This window comes from Dicentrarchus labrax, unplaced genomic scaffold (assembly GCF_905237075.1).
Source record: "Dicentrarchus labrax unplaced genomic scaffold, dlabrax2021, whole genome shotgun sequence".
Lineage (NCBI taxonomy): Eukaryota > Metazoa > Chordata > Actinopteri > Moronidae > Dicentrarchus > Dicentrarchus labrax.
In genome coordinates this window covers 29,267,460-29,286,380 of record NW_026136704.1, presented here as the reverse complement: position 1 = coordinate 29,286,380, position 18,921 = coordinate 29,267,460, and the positions used below count along the sequence as shown (strand labels likewise).

Sequence of the window (18,921 nt, the reverse complement as noted above, 5' to 3'; positions counted from 1 at the left end):
CTCTCCTTCTCCCTTGATGTTTCTTTCTGTTTCTTGATTCGTCTCACACAATCTAGCACTGGTTTTTGATCTCACTATACCTCTCGTCTCCCCCCTCAGTCTCCCCCCTCTCTCTCTCTCTCTCTCTCTCTCTCTCACACACACACACTCTCTGAGACTGTGTCTTTCCTCATGGGTTGCCTGCAGATCAGAGTTGCCATGTCTCTCAGTAAGCTGCAGAGTTACCGAGCTCCTTGATTCATCCCAGCTATCTGGGTGACCCATTTCTGCACAAACTCACACATTTCAATGCTCTGAAATGAAGTAAGTAGTTGATAAACACCACTTTCTGACAAATATTAATCCAATTAGTTGGATCTTGCCCTTTGACCCTTATGACATAATATGGCAACTGCCCAATTTCTTTATGCGGCCGACAAGAGATTGCAGAGACAGATGTTTTCATTGATTACGCTCCCAAATGTTTTCTTTTTGTTTCTTCAGCGAGTTAATCCACAACTGATTGCTTAATATCTATGTTGAGGAGACAATATAGACCATTTCCTTGAACATAGAAGAGGACAGCCCTAATATTACTTTGAACAGACCTCGGAACAGACCTCGTACTCTACCGGACCTTCTCCAGGGATGATCACTGATACCAGACCCCTCTTGGGGTCCGTAAAAGACGTCAGTAGCACATGGCAGGATCTCTAAAAACATGTTATATATATTTAAACATTTATCTACGATACAGATATTACAAACAAAATCATGGCCACTTTATTTGAGGATTTACCTGCAGTTCAGAAGTAATTGGGCAGAATGCGCTAATATGAAGGCCTGCAGTGTTAGCAACACAATTACTTATATATACGCCTTAATTACAGAAATGATATATTATTTTAATAGTGCACTTTTTAAAATTTTCTCTTAGGGGAAATCATATTATCTTTATGTAAAATGCAAATTGTGAATAATATAAATGCTTTGGACATTATGTGGACAAAATCTTGCATCATTAGAATCTATTTTTAAGAGAAACACTATTATATACACAGATCCATCAATGTTTCCTCAACATTTACAGTTTTAAATGGGCACTAATATTCAACAATAAATTCAAATCTTTATGTGACAATAATGGATGAAGGAGGAAGACGAAAGAACAAATTAGCACAGCAAATTAAACTTATTTTAAAATCAGTAAATCAGCATATTTTATCTGACCTTGCTATATTCATGAATGAGTTTAAATTGAATTCCCTGAAGATGTCCGAACAGTCACAACAACTTATAGCCCACGCATGATTCAAAATCTGCCTAATATTGGGAAATGCTTGTTTGCGTATTTCACCATTCCACACAGGTCAAAGGTCACAATCCATCAAATGGGATTTAAATTTGTCAGAACGCCGTATTTGAAGTACTGTGAAGTGTTTTACCACATCAGTTAAACAGTGTACCTATACTACTGGCTTGTGACTCTCTCTACAAATCTAGCCTCTGTACTTTTTATGGTGTACCACAGAGGTCTATTCTTGGTCCACCATGTTGGAGTAGGCCACATTAAACAGACCAAAACCCAAACAGGTAAATACTTTTTCCTTCAACCTTTGACACCAGATAATAAAACTGTCTTCGTACAAGACTTCTGCAGCAAATTCTAAAGATCCTTTGATTACTAAATGGAAATACCAATCGATCAAAAACACCAGCACCAGCGTCAGTTTACCACAACGTTGTATTTAGTCCCAATGGTGAAGATAACAGTACTCACTGGTGAAAGAATTACAAAATGTATAACTAATGGAAAGCAAGCCAAGTGACCAGTTTGTGACCTCAGACCTTATAACGTTTCAATGTCAGCTGAAACTTAAGTATCCTTAACTTTAGACAGGAAAACATTACTGAGAAGAACTTTAAAGCTATACTGAATATCTGCCTAACACACACACACACACACACACACACACACACACACACACACACACACACACACACACAAAGATAACTGCAGTCGCTAATGCCATCAATGTAAAAAAAAAAAAAATGGATTATAGGATCATTGAGTTCTTTTACATACACTGCTTTAATGATAAAACTACTATTTAGGGGCATGTTGCTTTATGGTGATGACATGCTGCAAAATACTGATCTGTTCTTTGAAGGTCTTCAGATGTAACTGAGTTTTTCACTTTAACTGGGTCACAGTTTTATTTAATAGGATATAAGAAGGCAGCGGAAACTCCAAAACTCATGTACTTAAGTAATGTACAAAAGTCCAAATTTAAGGCACACTGAGCATTGTTTGCAACTTAAGAGGGGAATTATGAACTTTTTATTAATCCGAAATATATAATGAGTTCATAAAATGTGAAGCCTTGCTATAGCTGAAACCTTATAGTGTATTAATTGAGCACCACCTGCAGTTATGATATTAAAACGCTTCTTACACCTTTATGCATCAATAATTTAACATTTCACTTCTTTACCATGCCTACCTAAGTACATTTCGCTGTTAATACATATATATATAATACTTATATGACTTATTGAGAATACTCACTTACATAAAAGTGAAATAATACATTAATTCCACCAGATAATCCTGTCAGATGTTCTCAAACTTTTCCTGCAAGTGCCTTAATCTGATGAGATTTCTCCCTATGAGGAGGAACACAACCTGAGACAATCTTATATACTGTAGAATTAGGTTAGTGTCTTTATTAGCTTTGTGAAGGTAATGACATTTCTGTACAGAGTAGTCTACATGATTAAACTGTACTTTCCCTCTATGCTGAGTCAAATAACACTGGAATTAACTATAAAACACATTTTAGTCTCTTAGGCACATCCTAGTGGACCCGAGAGCCCCACTGCGGGAACCACAGTGAAATATTTGAATATTCTCCTAATTGCAGATAATTGGGTGGCAGTGAACAGACACCCCACCCACCACCCCCTGACCTGCTGTGAAGTCGCCGGATCCACTCCACGTTTTTCCCTGCGCCCTTATTAAGCGTTGTGTGGGTTATAAGGAGAATTAGAGGAAATAACAAGCCACAACAAACAAGAAGGGCGTGCAGAATAACAGGAAAACGTTGGTATGTGCTGACTGAATGAGGGAAAATGTGACGAAAAGCGAGGGATTCAGGACGCATTTCTTTGCTGCTGCTGCTGCTGCGTTCACGGATCATCTGTACCTTCACCGGAGGATGCTGCATCTCTGGAACCGCTGCTATCTGCTCACAATCCGTGCAGTCTGCTCAGTTGCATCTCACTGTGAATATTACAGCGTGTGACGGGGTGGAGGGAGATGTGCGAAGAGGCTTTCGGGGAGCAGAAAGGTTGAGTATCTGCAAAGGATTTTTCTGCGCGCTGTCTCCATCACTGCCGACTTCTATTAGACGCACAGGAGGAGAAAAAAAAAAAAAGGACAGTCTTGCTTTCTCCTCACTGTTAAATTATTTAGGAGTATCTGTTCCTCAAGACCAACATATGCTGGTGTCTTTGTCTAACATCTTCCGTGCATGATCTTACAACACTTGAAGTGGCGGTGACACGGATGAATGCCGATGGCCAGGCGCCCCAAATTTCCTCATAAGGGGGATGCAACCTAAAATAACCCCGGTGCCAAATGGTAAGAGAGCAGATTGATGACCAGGAATCAGTGCCATGGCTAACAATTGCAGTAACCTTTCTGTCGGTCTTTGCTGTTTCTCTGTAAGGTTTGCCGATTTTAACCCGGTTGCTGAATTATCCCTGCAGCTTTCCGCACACCGCAAGCCGAGGGAGCCCTGAATCTGTGACACCTATACGGCATCTCTGGAGACTCTCCCCCCTCCTGTCCCCCCCCCCAGCACCATTCGGAGCCCGGACGCCGGCGACTTTTTAATGGCTTTTGTGTTCAGAAGATGGAGGGTTTTACTGGTGCTGAATGTGCTTGCTGTTGCTGGGTTCATGACTTTCTGGGCCAAGTGCAACACACGCAGCGTCCAAGCCGCCGGTCCGGAGGCTCCGGCTGACGGGAAGAGGCCCCGGGGCAACGGGACGGCGCAGGGGCCCAGCATCAGCCATGAGGTGCTGCTGAAGAGGCTCAGCTCGCTGGAGGACGTGGTGTACAGGCAGTTAAACGGTAAAGAGCAGTTTAACATTTAAACCTGATTTCCCACAAGGAATCTGCAAAAGAAAGAAACTGCTGTCTGACTTTCCCCAGACTTTCTCCTGCGGCCCTGACATGAAAATGTGACAAAGTAATGAGTAAGACTCTGAAGAAGTTCCCTATATTGTCTAACCCCCTACAGCCTATTAACCATAGAGCTCATTTTACATTATCACATTATTTCAGTCATTTACAAGCATGTTTCACTGCCTGCGGAACATCTAAATCCTCTTCACTGACCTGTGCAGAAAATGCCACCAACTATCACATAGCTATATTTAATAATCAACCTCTGCAACTAGGTATAGGCTAAACAATAATACATTTTGCTACTACACAAAAATTTGGTATAAATTGCAAAAAAAGGAGTTAAGTTTTAATCATTTTATAGGAAAACAAACACTTCAGAGGTTGGAGGTGTGATGGGGAGGCAGGCTATCAACAGTAAACCACAGAGGAGAGTGACTCTGCCAGACTAAAGGATCCTGACATGTAATCTTGTAATCTTGTTTGCCTCACCCAGGTCTGTCCAAATCTCTGGGTCTGATTGAGGGCTTCGGGGGTCGGGGTAAAGGTGGCCTCCCTGCTACACTGTCGCCAGCCGAGGAGAGCGACGCTAAATACCTGAGGGAGAAGTACGGCTACAACGCCTACCTCAGTGACAGAATCTCTCTGGATCGGACCATACCAGACCACCGGCCCGGCAAGTGAGTACACGCCAAGTGGATAAATATAATTTCTTTTTCAAGATCAGCTCCCAACAGTTACATAAAAGTCATTGCTCATGGACCCATAGTTGTGTCTAACCTGTCTCTGAGATGTCTGCCTCCACCCAGTACAATGGAGATTAATGGAATTCTGTTGGTGGTGCATTACCATTGAAACTAACTTCTTCTACCAAGAAAGTAGTTCCAATGATAACTGTTCTCAGTGATTATCTGTTTGTTATACAGACAAACTGGGATACTGTTTATGGAGAGACATGTTGCTGATGAATTATTTAAATGGAGCATAGCCATAGTTCAGGCAGAGCACTCAAGTCCCACTTGCATTAGCTGATTGGCATCAGCTGTTTCATTCATGCTTCACAATAACTGGATCGTTCACTATGAGACAATCAGTGGGCTAGTCATGTCCAATCATATTCATGCATGTTTACAACGCAGCCAACCTGACAATTCTCACTATTACGCTGCTGGTACGCTCATGGCAGCTCCCTCCACCACCCTAACCTACCCCTAGATTTTTCCTTTTGCTATTAACGATTTGGATAATGAGTTGAGCGTGCACCATGTATATAAAGTTCAAAACTTGCAGTCTAATTTGCATAAATGAAAATATTGGTACCTTTTTCATGGCATCAGTCACTTTTTGCGGCACACATGTAGTGTTTGTTTGTGGGGCGTTTCACCTGTCCCTTTTAATCTCTCCCTCTCTGCCTCATACTCTCATATTTGATGAAGCTGCACTATCGGGCTATCTATCTATCGACCACCAGGCATGCATGCATGGGCACACAGGTCCAACAGCGAACACACAGACACACACAGACAGACACACCTTGGATTAGCAGGTATGAAAGGTACACTTTGAATTGTGCTTGTGTATCATCGATAAACGTGCAGATTCCTGTCGTGTGCATTAACTTGTGCTCTTCCAGATAGCTCTGTGCAGTATATTGTATATCTGCATGCATGGTGCAGGTTTTTCTCCATATAGTGCCCTTTAAAGGGTCTGTCTCTGGCCCACATTTCTGGTTAATTGAGTAACAGCCCTTCTATTTGAGTGTCAGTAATGATGAGAAAGCCCTCGGCCCATCGCTGCCACCAGCTGCGCGCAAGTTGGGGTGTTGGAGTGGAGGCATCAGAATCCAGCGCTTTGTCACTCAGGGGGTCTTTTATGTTGCCAGGATCAAAGTGGCGTGTGAAGCATGTTGGGGTGTGATATCTCCAGGCTTAGCAGCAGCGTGTACGCTGAAGTCGGAGGAGTCGACTATGTTTGGCTGAAGGTCCCTTTACACTGCAGAGCCGGAGGTGGTGTTGAAACGAGAGAAAGATGGAAAAAATGTAAAAAGTCAAACTATGTGTAGTATAAAGGAGAAAAAAAAGTCATTTTGGGGATTTATTGTAAATCTGCTCACTATCTTATCAGGAATGTTACATTTATTTGCCCAAGCCTGCTTTCCCCAACATGTATATAGTGAGAATATAGTAGTAAGAGTTGACTGATACATAGGCACAAACGTTTTTCACAGATATGTTGGTATCAGCATACATATCGGCTGATAAGTAAGTGCAGTGCCTAAATGCCAAAAGAAGAGTCATCAGCTGATGAGCTCAGTCTTAACAGTCACAATCACAGTCACATTCAGATTAGTCAATAAAGCTATACTTGTAATGTGACAACTTCACACTTGTAATCATTCATGCTGCTCTCTTCTATCTGCTACACTGCTGTTACTGGTTACGCTGATTTGCACCATCCCTGCCTCCTCCTGTTCCTACCTCCTATTACCATAATTGCTGTGGCATCTCTTGCCTTGTACATTATGTACATATATTCTCTATATCCGTGTGATATGTATCTGCTGGGTTTTTCTCAGCAGAGCCCTTGGCGGTGGGGGAGTGTTAATACTCTCCCGACAGACTGTTCATTGTTTCATTTGGGGAACTTCTTCAAACACAGTGCCTCTTCTGCAACTGCATGCCCTTTCGCTCCAAAAATGAGTGTGTCTGAATTAAATTTCTAACACACATCATGTTTGTAATATTTATAATTAAAGCTTTTCTCTTGTGAAAAGTTAGGTATCCAAAACCTCATGGCTTCCTGTCAAATATCTTAAAAGGGAAAAACAAAAAGCACTTTTCCACTAACAACCATGTTGGCATCTGTTTTCAAGGGTTTCCTGCCAAAAAGCCTAAAAAAAAGTGTCATCTGACCTCATGCATTTTCATGAAAAGGCTGGGTTTATTATAGAATTGTTTGTAATTAACATTTCATTTCACATTGGAAATAAGATTATTGATAAAAGGAAATAAGACAAGAAAAGGAGACAAGTAAAGGAAGGCGTTTCCTCTCCCACTCTTACTAAACTTAGAGCCAGAGCCTCACCCTGCCTCTTTCCTCTTCATTAGAGCTCTTTAAACAAAACAGCAGTAAAAATAGGCCTCCTGTCTGCTGCAGACACACTGTGAATAGGCCAATTTGGTTGGTTAAACAGGAAGTGGCACGTGATTTGCCTTTCAGCCTCATCGAGCAAGATGTCAGCAGCTCCACGAGGCAGCTTGGTCTTTTACAGCAATGATGGAGGATGAGTGGAGCGTGCGAAGCCCGGAATGTAAGCTTCACAGGAAGGCGTGGAAAGGTTTTATTTTACAGATGGTGTGATGTGTTTGCGTGTCTCTTTGCAGATGCAGAAAGGTCAGCTACCCAAGAGACCTCCCCCAGATCTCCCTCATCTTCATCTTTGTCAACGAGGCTCTGTCGGTGATCCTGCGCTCAGTCCACTCAGCTGTCAATCACACTCCGGCTCACTTGCTTAAAGAAATCATCCTGGTGGACGACAACAGCGATGATGGTCAGTACAAATGGCAGCAACGTCTTTTACTCCTTCTGATTGGAATCTCTTGTATTTTAAGTGAAATACAATATTTGCCTGTAGAGGCCAATGAAGAGAGTACAGAACAACAGGAGGATGAAAGGAGGCTCCCAGCAGGACTCTTGGTTTGATACATGGCCTGTACTCTCCTGACAATAATGTGGAAAGCAATACATCAAAAGTCAAGTATTCATTCAGTATTCTTGCAAGAATTAGTTTTAATTTTGTGCCATCAGATACTAAAAATGAGGCTTTTTCCTGGAATGTCAGAAAATGAAGATTTCATTACTTTTTACTTTCATTACTGCCAGGATTTTAGCCTAGACATGGAAATGAAATGATATGGCAGAATATACATTTAGTGCCTACAAAAAGTGTAAAGCAACAATTTGCTATTCTACAGGGGGTCCTGTGCCGGACAATTTCTTGACTCTGAGCAGTTGCCAGGCAACTCGCAGAGCCTCCAAGAAGTTATTGGTCCCAGACAGTATTTAACAGTAGGAATATAAACACATTACACCCTCCAAACATAACACAAAGCCTGTGTTCACGCTTGTGCATGTATGTTACTCTTGAACATGCTGACATGCTGCTCTCTGACATGTTGTTATGAGACAAAGGCTTAAACTCCTAATGTGGCTTTGTTGGCGTGACAAGGAGACGAGCATCTCCTTGACAAAAGCCGTGGTCATTGCTTTTGAGGAGCAGCATTTGCGGAGGTGACTGATGGTGTGGAGTTCTCACAGGGCAGACAGGCAGATAGAGGCGGAGCGCCACAATTGGATGTCACAGGAGAGATGTCCCTGTCTTATTTATTGGGCAGGGCTGCCAAGCTGGGCTTTGTGAGATGAAGGGACAGAGAGAGAGACGAGGGGAGGGGAAGGAGAGGAAACCAGGAAGAGCAAAAAGGAGAAAGGAGGTTTGGGAAAGATAAAGAGTAAAGGGTGTTGGTGTTGGAGAGAAATTAGGGAAAAGGGATGAATCTAAAAGAAAGAAAAGGTTGAGGAGTGAATAGGGCTGAGGGATTTGAAAATAGGTATAACTGAAAAGGAGGGAGAATGAAGAAGAGAGGAACGGCGATGAAGAGGCATCAGAGAATGAAAAGAGAGGCTGAAAGAGCAACCAGGCTATTAGAGAAAGTGGCAGAAAGAGGGACAGAAAAGGGATGAGAGACAGAGAGCCTGTAAGATAAATGAGGTCGGACAGAGAGGAGAAAGGCAATGGAAATCCGGAAGAGAGGAAGAGGAAGCAATCAGACAGAATGGAAAGCAAAGAAAAATAACGAGGAAACAGGAAGAAAGAGATGAGATAGTCGAGGCTTTGAAGGATAAGGCTGGCATTTTTCTATTTCTCTGAAATTCAACAAATCTCATGGAAGGACCAAAACCAACGATGCCGTCGTCTGTCACTCAACACATTCTGACTTCCCTACATAAACCTTTAAGTGTCTCAAATATATGGTTTCATTAAAAAAAGGCTTAATCATTTATCATCTAAAGAGTTGGCACTGCAGCTCATATCACTCAAGCAGGAAATAGTGAATAGGAAATAGTGCATTTGTTTTGGACCAGTTATTATGGTTTGGGTCTTGCTTTTGTTGTTTTTGGTATTATTCCTACTGATAGAAATGACATTGTACTCACCAAGTTAATTACTGAGATTTTGCAACCTCACTAATAAGATGTCTAATGGGGCAAGAAACAGGAGGTCTCAGACAGGTTGGAAACAAGTGAGAAAGATAAACCAAAAACAAACTGTAAACTTATACTTTGAGCTACCTTTCTTGCTGTAATTGTGTGCACGCACCTTTCCTGTGCAATGAGCGATTAATAACAACATTACAGGTGCACTGACTAAAAGTTTTACCTTTTTAAATGAAGTAATTCAACCAATCTAGTCTTTATAGCTTGTGTTTTTTTCCCCTTACGGACTCTATTAAAACCTTTGGAAACGAGACCAGTTGTAATAAACCACAATTTTCCTTTTATACACGTTTGGTGGTCTTGTGAGTATTTTTGGCAGCAGGATGAGGCACTGACTCAAAATAAGATACAGTGCCACCTTTCCACCAAAGGAATGGTTTTGGAGAACAATGGAGGTCTCTGGCTCATAAGTAAACAGTACTTGTTGTAGAATCAATTCATTGTCATTTTCGTCATATCGCCACTTTTATCCTCCAAAAAAGTGTTTGAGGAGCTTGATGGAGAAAGAGGCAGGGAAAAAGGAATTAGAGAGTTCGACCCTGCACCCCCCCTCCACTCCTCTCACACTGGAAACTGCTGGTTGGCTGAGAGACAGCTATCCATCACAGAGGAGGAAGAGATTGCAGCGGCGCAGAGGGCAAGGCATGCAAACAAATAACACTCACCATTCTCAATGCCTACACGAGTCACCCGACTCCCTGGCCTCGCAGTGTACACACCCGAGTGTGTATGAAAGATGTAGTGTGTGTGTGTGTGTGTGTGTGTGTGTGTGTGTGTGTGTGTGTGTGTGTGTGTGTGTGTATGAGGAGAGAGAGAGAGAGAGAGAGAGAGAGAAGACACAGTATATATTTGGTTTTGTACATTTATACTTTACATGTGTTCATGCACTGACTAGAAATTATGTGTGGTAGATTAATTTTGCACAGTATTTAAATTTGCCTATATTGTCACATTGCGGCTCTTACACGCATCATAGGAAAATAGCTGGTGATAACGAGCCGTTGTGAGGGAGAAAGAAATAAAAAGAGGCTGAGAGAAAGAAATCTAAAACACAGAGAGCATGAGAAATGTGTTTTTGTGTAAGGGGAATTTTTAAGTATACGTGTGTTTGTGATGCAGAGGAAGAAGTACTGTGTTTGGGTCTGGGGGGAAAAGGCTGATAAGTTGATTGAGAGATCAAAGGTGGAGCAGTCGACTGGCGCTCAGGAAGCCGCAGACTCTGTTTGGTGTTGTGTGGAGTCTGTCGGAGCTCAAAACAGCACCGCAGGGAACCGAGAGAACAGATTTATCATCTCTCTGTTTCTGTGTGAGCGTCATTTGTGTGTCTTTCTTTTTTTATAAAGTGATCATTGTGGTTTGGTTGTTTTTTGTTTGGTTGTTTATGCCTGTGTCGGGCCTGTGTGATGTGGCAGTGTAATCAAAATAGTCGGCGTACATCATAGCGGTGTTCTTTGGCAATCGGACAGGAGATAATGTGATGGTTATCCTAATAAATGGGGGAAATAATTGATGTGAAGCTATTTGATGTTTGTGCCCATCTACCTCAGCGTGTACAGGTCGGTGCTCAAGGTCAGGCCAGCTGAATAGCTCATCTATATTTTAAAGCTGTGCATTAAGATTCTATGAACTATCCCTATTTGTACCTGTATGGAAACATCTGGTCTCTGCTAGCTCAGTTAATGCAGTTGTTTACTGCGCAGCAATGATGTTATGTGTGCAAAGTCTGTTTTTCTAAATAGGAGATTGAGGAATGTCTTCACTGGATTCTTTGCTTAATTTCACACATTTTACTAAACCATTGGAGTCTGGATTTAACTGCAATTAACTAATAAAAAGGTTAAATGTGCCACATTTCTTCTTTGATTAATTAAGCAGATTTGCAAAGATGTAAATGTGTTTTTTTGAAATTGCAACAATATATTTTACTTAGAGCTGGAGAGAAATGATAGAATATTCTTTTACCGCCTTTATTTAATAGGTCAGAGGTCAGGGTCAGCTACTGTTCTGTGCTGCAAATCTGGAACTAACAGGGCTTCATATGTTGTTCAAGAACAAGGTCATCAGCAGGAAGGCTGATGCTGTGATCTAAGATTTGAGGACAGCCTTTCTAACCATCACCTGCTTTGTTCGGTGTGTAATCTTCGTCTTACAAACTGCAGAGCAGCTGAAAGGACCGCTGGAGGAGTACGTGAACAAGCGCTACCCCGGCCTGGTGAAGATCGTCAGGAACCAGAAGAGAGAGGGACTGATCCGAGCCAGAATCGAGGGCTGGAAGGTGGCCACTGCTGAGGTGACAGGATTTTTTGACGCCCATGTGGAGTTCACCCCATCTTGGTGAGTAAATCTGGCATGTGGATGAAACTATTGACACCTACTCTTTCAAATGGATTAGGGGTCATTAGGTGAAAACAAATGTTCTGGCATGCCACGTTATGGCTCATTTATGAATATTGGAACTGAGTATCCAAAGCAAACAGTACAAGACCCATTGAAATACAAAGAGTGATAACAGCAATAAGAATAATAGACTTATGTATCACTTTTAAAAGAAAGTTACAAAGTGCTTTACAGAATCATTGTGGGAGAAGACAAAGGATAGCAGAGGCAGCATAAAACGGACACACAAAAAGCAATTTCACACCTGAGAAGTTTTAAGATAAGGAGAGAAGAAGAAGGGTAGAGCCTGTAGAATCAGGATTCAAAGATACTGTAGGACATATAGCTCATCAAATAACAAACAAAATATAAAGCGAGCAATAAAATAAGACATTACTCAAAGGCCTGTTCATAAAAGTACATTTCAAGGAATCATTTAAAAGATGAAACTGATTTGGCCGAGATGTAAACACTTGGCTGCTTGCAACCTTTTTGTAGGTCTCCTCTTCGTTTTCCAGCTCACTGTGTACTTTAGAGTATGTACACAACCCAGTTCACTCAGCATACATAGACACATGCCCTCCAGAGCTGCACTGAGCTGAATCAAATGGAATTTATTATAAAGTTGGTACAACTTGAGGGACTTTATAACTGACTGAAGTGGGTGAACGAGTGCAGATCTTAAGAGAAGCTCTGTGCCGCCTGTCTTGAAGTTTGCGTCTGTAAAGTGTGTACATGCATATGTGTTTACGCTCTTGCCAGGGCCGAGCCGGTTCTAGCCAGAATAAAAGAGGACCACAAGAGGATTATTCTGCCCTCCATTGATAACATCAGGCATGACACGTTCGAGGTGGAGCGCTATGAGAACTCAGGCCATGGCTACAACTGGGAGCTGTGGTGCATGTACATCAACCCCCCCAAACAGTGGTGGGATGAGGGGGACATATCCGCTCCCATCAGGCAAGAGACCTTCACCTATTTAAACACACACTTACAGGAAGCCATTACCAAACAACAGAATGCAACAATGGAGCCTACATATATGTCTGCTTTAGCAAACATATACAGTGTACAGGCTATAGAATGCAGATTCTGCTCTGGATTTGCACATACAAACCCACAAGCTCATCTTTATCGGTTCTTCATGATTTTCATTAAAAATAACAATATCAAATATGTTTTCTGAAAAGATTTGCACATCCTCACATTATCAAAAGTTCTTGTAGAAACCCCCTTGGGATGAGTGAGGAAAAATAACAAATAAGCTGCTGATGAAGTACCAGACGAGTACAGAGTGTTTGTGCTGCAAATGGGATTTTTATAATCTGATCTTCACCCTGATATTTATGTTAAATCCGATTTTCATCCATTTCTTGAAATTCAAAATAAACAGTGATAAATTACCATGTTATTTAAAATAGAAAATGAAAATACATGTATGAAAACATGCAGATTCACATATTATGGTTGAACATCTGCATGCATCCTGCATTCATGATAAATGCATACAAACAAAGTTTCTGATTTACATTTACTAATCCACACACACCACATGTGCAGGTGCAAATGTTTAGTGTCACTTCTTTTCATATTGTTGTGCTTTTCTCATCTCAGGACTCCCGCCATGATTGGCTGCTCCTTTGTGGCCAACCGGGACTACTTCGGCGAACTCGGCCTGCTCGACTCGGGCATGGATGTCTACGGAGGGGAGAACATCGAACTGGGCATCAGGGTTTGTGTGTCACCCAGTTTCCTCTTGTTCCTGCTCCCTCTTTACCCCTGTAGGTGTAAGTGGAGCAGTGGCCACCGTAGCATGGCAGCACTGATAAATGAGGCCCCATTAAGAATCCTGGAGGACCAGTCCTGTGTGTGCAGCTCACAGCAGGGCAATGGAGATAAATAGGTCACGTAGAGCGGGAAGGTTGGGGAGTTCTGTATATCTTGAGAGAATGGAGAGTTAGTTGTTGTTCTGTATGCCTATTGTGTTTTTTTTTCTAAAAGGCAAAAAAAAAAGAATATCAAACATTGTTCTAATATCTCTCAGTGTCGATATTTGTATGACGACTAAATTCAAGTGTAAGACTTTCAACCTGATTGGATCAATTATTTGATATTAACATAATTCAATTAAATTACTCTGTAATGTCTAATGCTTGTAGTTCCCTAATCATAGAATGAATACCCAACTCTGCACTTCAACAGTGTTTTTAAGCTCATTGTTTTTATTTGATGGTACATTTACCGTGTGATTCAGTCTCGCCACAGATCAACTACTATAGGCTTCTTTACAGCAAAAAGCTCCCACTGTATGCTACCTGCCATACACCAGTGCAACTTACTGGTGAAGGAGGTGGAACATCTAAAGCCAGACAGAACCTGGCGGAGCCCAAATCAGAGCTTAAAGGAGAGAGAAATGACTCCAAACTGCTAATGTTGCTCCCTGTTTGCTGTTAGCCATTATTAACTTTATAAGATGGGGGACATTGTGGTGGTATATTCTGCCTTCTACTGGACCAGAAGTATTACTGTTTAAGTTAATCCCCCTGTTTTTTAACACCATCTACCTGCAGGTGTGGCTCTGTGGAGGCAGTATGGAGGTGCTGCCTTGTTCCAGGGTGGCTCACATCGCACGGATGAAGAAACCCTACCACAGTAACATAGCTTTCCACACGCGGCGTAATGCTCTACGAGTGGCTGAGGTCTGGATGGATGAGTACAAGTCCAATGTCTACCTGGCCTGGAACATCCCTGTGGAGGTAAGAGAGGGATGTTTCTGTGGTGACAACTCCTGCAGCTCAGGACTTATTTATAAAATGGACTTACGATCAATTTTAAGTATGACTTGCGGGAGCAAATACCTTAAACCCCTAGCCGGAGCCTATAGGTGGATGCTGGGGTGGTGGTGGGGCTTACAACGCAGCAGGCAGCAATAGCTTACAGAGCAGCAGGCAGCAATACAGATGCAGGGCAGGGTGTGCTTGGTTAGTGATTATGGAGTGAGGCATGTCGTGTGTGTATAGCAGTGCAGCTCGAGTTGACTGCCTGAACTAGCTCGCAGGCTTCGCTCCATTTATTTATAAAAACTTACTTTGACGTGAAAAAGATCTTATCTCAAACCCTAGACTTGACTTAAGTGGTTTTCCTGCTGATTATGCAGGAGTATTGCAGGTTAGGACACTTAGTCTGTGGTGAACTTTGCATTAGCTTAATGAACAATGCAATCGAAATGATCAGTTGGAGTGAGGAATGAATTGCCAGATGCAAGGTGGAAACAAAAACAAGTTGCAATGTTCTACACTGTGTCAAATTAGAAAGATGCTAGCATTACATAAGGGAACATATCTGATTGAAAGGCAGGTGCTGTCAGTTTTAAGTAACTGAGATTTATAGATCATAGGTGCGTAAGCTTCTTGGACCCTGTGTAAGCAAAGTTTTTTATGCTCACTATCTTTAATGTCAATGCAAAACCATGGTGGTTGGTCATGCCGACTACTTTGTTTTATTGCACATGAACTTTTGATGCTGTCGCTGACCCTTTCCTGCATCGCAGATCATTTTCTAGCCGTTTTTAACAACAAAATAACAATCTTTTAGAAACTGGGAATCATCATTGTGCTAGTAATCAATAGATATTTGTGGTAAAATGGTAAAATGTTCTGGATTACCATTTTAACTATTCATGTGGAAAAAGCTCTGTAAAGCAAAGACTTCCCATAATGACTCCTTGTGCTCTTGTAGAACCACGGTATTGATTACGGAGACATCTCTCAGAGGGTTGCACTGCGGAAGAGTCTGCAGTGTAAAAGCTTTGAGTGGTACCTCGACAACGTTTACCCAGAGATGAGGAGGTACAACAACACGCTGTTCTACGGCGAGGTGAGTCAGCAGTCAAAATGACATTGAGGAGAAAGAGACTGACAAGATAAGCTTGTACATCAAGTTTCGTGCATTTGCACAAATGGATTAAGGCACTGAGAACAGATGAGTGAGAGATTGGTAGGAAAAACAAATCCTGAGGGCTTTATAAAAAAATATCTTAACCCCGAACAAAAAGACAGCTAGAAAGCACTCAGAGAGCATATATATAATGTTTTATCTGCACTTGGATCTAATACACCTAAACAGTGTTTGGGGATATTAGGACTTGGTACAAAGAATTGTGCCTAGTGACTTTCAGTGTAATTTTCAAAGGCGCTTTTTGATTTCAGATTCGGAATTCTAAAGCGAGCCACCTGTGTATGGATCAGGGTATGAAGGAGAACCACACAGCCACCCTGCACCCCTGCCATGGATGGGGTCCTCAGGTACAGCATGGACACTGGACGCTGAACAAAATTGCCACAGAATGCATCTCTGACCACTATCTGTGCTTGCTCTCTTGAAACACACACAACTCATTAGAGTCTTTCACCAGTGATGTGATTTACAGCTGTGTTTCTCACTCAGACTCAGCTGAAATCCTCTTAGGAGTGAGTTCTGCTGTCAGGATAAAAATGTTTCTGTGTTGCACTTTTTTGTGTTGAAGTCCTGAGTCAGCCAGTGTCAGTTCCTCAGCCCTTCAGCCCGTGGGGCATCTCGTTTTAGCTTGCAGTGGTAAACAGGTGCTTCGGCGAGCACAGGTCTTGGCTCCAGTAGTAAAATGCTAAAAGCTAGCAGAGCTAAAAATAACTTAAATTCTGCTAGTGAGTGCAGCACAATGTTACCCTTCCAACAAAGGACTCACTTCAGTTGCATTTTTAAGTTATCCATCTGAGGAAACAAACAAGCTTATATTTTTATTAGTGTAGCAATTTCTCACCCGCACTTTATGCAGGCAACTGTGTCCCAATGTGTCTTAAGAAGCAGGGGTGACCTCTAGGGACCACACGCAGGATTTTTAGGATTTTAAGCCTAAAATATACCTACAACACCTGGCTCATGTACTGCAAATACATGACATAGTTCTACGTCCTCTGCATGTGTTTTAACATTGACATTTAACTTCACCTTCTGTTGGTAACTTTTTACTGTAAAGTCCTGCACTACAATGTGACACACTGCAACTCACCCTTTGTTTTCAGATTTTCAGAAGACATTATACAATCAGTCCTTGAACACCCGATTAGAGTTGAACGTTCACTGCTGACAAAATATCTTTTGTTGCAATAAAGCGTTCAGTGCTCAGTTCAGTTAGTGGACTAAAGGCTACCGAGCACAAGGTGCAGAATCTAACTTACAGGCAGGTTTTGTCATGTTGCTCTTGGGTTGTCACTTACTATGCAATTAAGTTTCTCACTAGTTTCCATCCCAGACAATGTTTTGTTTTGAATTTGATTTGAGCAAACTGATCTTTGGGATCTTAGTTGGTTTGCAAATTGTGGAGGCAGCACTGTGATTTAGACACAGTTTAGATAAAATGGGTGCGGTTCTGCAGAATAGTCTTACAAACAAGCTACAGTGCTACAGTGTAACAGTTTGTACAAAGTACAAATACATATCAAGCCTCCCAGTACTATTTGGAACAACACGTTCCTTATGTTCAAAGCAAGCAAAAAAGCAGCCTGCAGAATGAAGGAAAGCTTCTTCCAGATTCACAAACTTTAGAACTCTGAAGACAAATTGCCTCCAACTTGCACATCATCACATCATCATTTTTATTTCATGGGCTGAGCCAGTGGAGACATGATATTGAGTTCACAAAATCTACTCAGTTAGTTGTTAAGTTCAGTGTTATCACAAAGCTCAGAGCATAACTGCAGGTTAGCTTCTGCATTGTTAGTTACATCAGTTCACCAAAGCTCCCACAAACTCACATTAGCTTTGTTATATATTTTTTTAAATTTCTTTTTGGCATGTTTTCCCTCAGTTGGGACGTTACACCAAAGAGGGTCAGCTGTTCCTGGGCCCCCTGGGCAGCACTGGAGAGGACACTCGCTGTGTGGTGGATGATCAGATCAACAGTTTTCCTCAGCTCCTGAACTGTGACAAGGTGACCAATGTGAAGCAGAAGACATGGCATTTCTCTCAGGTGAGAAGTAGAAAGAAAACTGTTTTGTGTAGTGAAACAATTGATGTTTTTTTTTTACTAAAAGCAGAATTTCATTGTTTTGTGTTGCCAAATAATATAAATAATGTAATGTTAGAGGGATGAAAGATTAAACCCAGTGAACATTTTTCAGTTGACAATTTGTTCAAAATGTCTATGGTCCCCAGTGAAAAGACAAACTGCACTGGTTCAAAAATGAAAGCTTTTACACAGACCATTTGAAGACAATTGAATGCTCACATTTAGACCATATTTCACCAGGATTTGCAATCGTGAAAGTTTTCATCCTCTACTATGTGCAAATAATAGCCTATCATCACTTTGGAGCCTGAAACTGCATCCAAGTTTCTCAGTTGAAAGCCACTTTACATATAAAAACTCACCTCACACAGGGCTCGAAGCACTCATCCAACACATCTTGCTGCCAATCTAAGGACTTTGTCACTTCTTATACTATGTTACCTGACATCCTAAGGCCTTTTTGCCAAGAAGCACTTTTTTAGCAAAAATTCTACCTTCTCGCAATACCCAATGTCCCAGTGCCTGTGGAGTAGTCAAAGCTATAAGCAATATGCCTAATGCACTTTACAGCAGGAAGCACAATTTCTTATTTTACATTCATGTACAGAACTGCTTGCATTAGGATGTCCTGGAAGCTTTTTGTCGACCACACACAGCCTATATAGTTCAATATTTATGATATTCCTGTAGTTTATGAAACATAAATTTACTGAAATTATGTCTTCGTATGGACCACATTTCGCCTACCAGTGCAAAATGACTTTTTAACGTGTCCCTGTCAAACTACAACTGAACAAATCGACAAAATGACTGAACAAATGTGACATGCTGATGTTGATGTGGAAAAAAAGGCAAAAAGGTCTTTACCGTTCAGACCAAGTATCACGTATTATTCAAATAGAAATCAACTATGAAATCCTGGTTGGTGCTCGCTGAGAAACTTTACTTTGTGAGTCAAGTCAATTTAGAAGATTTCCACCAAAATGTACTAATTTATTTGTGCTTAAAAGATCTTCAGTATGTGGAACTTTACAACATTAGTTGTGAGGTGTTA

The 18,921-nt window shown here is 41.5% G+C and overlaps 1 protein-coding gene across 4 annotated transcripts in view; it reads left to right on the top strand.

Moving 5' to 3' along the window:
* galnt17 (polypeptide N-acetylgalactosaminyltransferase 17) overlaps positions 1–18,921 on the top strand; it is a 28,581-nt gene that overhangs the window by 8,118 nt on the left and 1,542 nt on the right. For 2 of the 4 annotated variants that reach the window (XM_051398614.1, XM_051398613.1), the window contains exons 2-12: positions 2,904–3,622; positions 3,751–4,117; positions 4,668–4,851; positions 7,555–7,721; positions 11,605–11,779; positions 12,584–12,781; positions 13,436–13,553; positions 14,392–14,577; positions 15,560–15,697; positions 16,030–16,125; positions 17,667–17,828. In XM_051398614.1, coding sequence (XP_051254574.1) covers positions 3,877–4,117; positions 4,668–4,851; positions 7,555–7,721; positions 11,605–11,779; positions 12,584–12,781; positions 13,436–13,553; positions 14,392–14,577; positions 15,560–15,697; positions 16,030–16,125; positions 17,667–17,828 — 1,665 coding nt within the window. In that variant the 5' untranslated portion in view covers positions 2,904–3,622; positions 3,751–3,876. The remainder of the gene's footprint in view (positions 1–2,903; positions 3,623–3,750; positions 4,118–4,667; positions 4,852–7,554; positions 7,722–11,604; positions 11,780–12,583; positions 12,782–13,435; positions 13,554–14,391; positions 14,578–15,559; positions 15,698–16,029; positions 16,126–17,666; positions 17,829–18,921) is intronic. The other 2 variants (XM_051398615.1, XM_051398617.1) reach the window with 1 other exon arrangement.